At 51.6% G+C, this 2171-nt stretch overlaps 2 protein-coding genes across 2 annotated transcripts in view; both read right to left on the bottom strand.

The window, feature by feature from the left end:
• Positions 1 to 2165, bottom strand: part of LOC105553115 (chromosome unknown open reading frame, human C6orf136) — a 7032-nt gene extending 4867 nt beyond the window's left edge. The window contains exons 1-2 of the mRNA XM_011999071.1: positions 2101 to 2165; positions 400 to 801 (exon numbers count right to left, since the gene is read on the bottom strand). Coding sequence (XP_011854461.1) covers positions 400 to 444 — 45 coding nt within the window. The 5' untranslated portion in view covers positions 445 to 801; positions 2101 to 2165. The remainder of the gene's footprint in view (positions 1 to 399; positions 802 to 2100) is intronic.
• Positions 1 to 2171, bottom strand: part of ATAT1 (alpha tubulin acetyltransferase 1) — a 29775-nt gene that overhangs the window by 1302 nt on the left and 26302 nt on the right. The gene's annotated exons all lie outside the window — the stretch shown is intronic.

Here is a 2171-nt window from a genome sequence, read left to right as displayed (position 1 = left end):
TGGAGTACAATGGTGCTATCTCAGCTCACTGCAGCTCCTGGGTTCAAGTGATTCTCCTGCCTCAGCCTCCTGAGTAGTTGGGATTACACGTGTCTGCCACCATGCCTGGCTGATTTTTGTATTCTTAGTAGAGATGTGGTTTCACCATGTTGGCCAGGCTGGTCTTGAACTCCTGACCTCAGATGATCTACCTGCCTCAGCCTCCAAAAGTGCTGGGATTACAGCACTTCGAGTTACCGTGCCTGGCTGGAACATCATTTTCTCAGGAAAACGTTTATAATACATTTCTATGCCTGCCTCATGGTTCCAAAAAAGAATCCAGTTGACTAACCCCCTACCTCCAAGGATTACTGACATCCCTTCCCACTGTAGATGACGGCCACTTTTGCACTGACTTACCTCTTGTCTCAGTCTCTCATACATGACAGACAGATGTTCCTCCATACTAGGATCTCCTGACGGGGTGGCAGGGGAAGGGTGGGCAGTTCCAGGGACTTGGAAAGGTATCCAAGCCCCAGGATAGGGGCAGGGAGGTCCCTCAAAAAGGCTTCTAAGCCCGTCCAGGCAGCCGCTATGCAACTCAGGTCCTGGTCCCTCCTCCCCCTTTCCTGGAGGGAGAACCACCCATGCTGAGCTGAGGGCCTGGATCTGAGGGAGAGGTAGTGGGGGAACCTGGGGAGGACGCTGGGTGGGAAGGCGCGGGGGCAGGGGAGACCAGAGTAGAGGAGAAGATGGGGAAGTGGTTGTCGTGGAGTGGGGCCAAAGAGGTGGGAATGGTAGAGTCCCTGGATAAAGCTGGTCCTAAGGAGACAGAACAAAAGGGAAAAAGATAAGAATCCACTTGCCTAACACCCCTTCATCCCTTGGATGCTCAACAGGCTTCCAATACCTATTCCTCCTGACAGAATGGATGGAATTACTATAGGAAAAAAGGGATGGATTCATCTCCATCTCTACTGAAAACAGGAGGAAACCATTTTATTATTTTGAGATGGAGTCTCGCTCTGTCGCCAGGCTGGAGTGCAGTGGCGCGATCTCAGCTCACTGCAACCTCTGTCTCCCGGGTTCAAGTGATTCTCCTGCCTCAGCCTCCCGAGCAGCTGGGGCTACAGGCAAGCGCCACCACCCCCAGCTAGTTTTTGTATTTTTAGTAGAGATGGGGTTTCACCATGTTGACCAGGATGGTTTTCATCTCTTGACCTCGTGATCCACCGCGACCGGCCAGAATTCCTTGATTCCAACACTGGACCGGGCGCGGTGGCTCACACCTGTAATCCCAGCACTTTGGGAGGCCGAGGCGGGCAGATCACGAGGTCTAGGAGTTCAAGACCAGCCTGGCCAATATGGTGACACCCCGTCTCTATTAAAAATACAAAAAAATTAGCCGGGTGTGGTGACTCGTGCCTGTAGTCCCAGCTACTCGGGAGGCTGAGGCAGAAGAATCGCTTGAACCCAGGAGGCGGAGGTTTCAGTGAGCCGAGATGGTGCCACTGCACTTCAGCCTGGTTGACAGAGCGAGACTCCGTTTCAAAAAAAAAAAAAGATTCCAAAACGGGGGGCAGTTTCACCTCTCTTATCTCAAGAATCATGTAATACATACTTGATGAGCGAACGAATAACAGGTTTTATTGTACTGTGGATTAAATGCTGTGGCCTGTACGTCTCCATGATTAAGTGTGCGAGGCAAATGTACAGAGAAAAAAAAATATCCAGCTGAAGCTAGGAATCTGAATTCTAGTTCTATCATGTACTTTAGGCATTCTCATTCCCTATGCCTCCGCTTCCTACAAATGTCCTATAAACCAGGACAATAAAACCTTACTGAGTTATGAGGCCTACATGAAATAATGAATGTAAACAAAACGTAGCGACCTAGAAAGCAGTACATAAATGGAAGCTATTATCATTTTGGGCCCCTTTAACGACAGACACAACCTCAGGAGACAGTTAAAGGCTGGCCTTCATTCTCCTGGGTTTACCGACGTTGAAACTGCAAGGGGAGGTCACCCAAAGTCAGGCCTCACCCGAGTCCCTCCGCTCCCAAGGAACCACCCAGGGGACCGTCTCACTCCAGGGAAGGCGGGCGGCCCGCTCGGGTACCTCGGTCCCCAACGGTGTCCCAGAGGCGCCGTCTCTGCTGGGGGCGTGGCCATCTTGCCAGCCCCGGCGCA

Source organism: Mandrillus leucophaeus, unplaced genomic scaffold (genome assembly GCF_000951045.1).
Source record: "Mandrillus leucophaeus isolate KB7577 unplaced genomic scaffold, Mleu.le_1.0 Scaffold581, whole genome shotgun sequence".
In the NCBI taxonomy this organism is placed as follows: Eukaryota; Metazoa; Chordata; class Mammalia; order Primates; family Cercopithecidae; genus Mandrillus; species Mandrillus leucophaeus.
The sequence above is the reverse complement of the archived record's forward strand: the minus strand, read 5'-3'. Positions and strand labels throughout refer to the sequence as shown.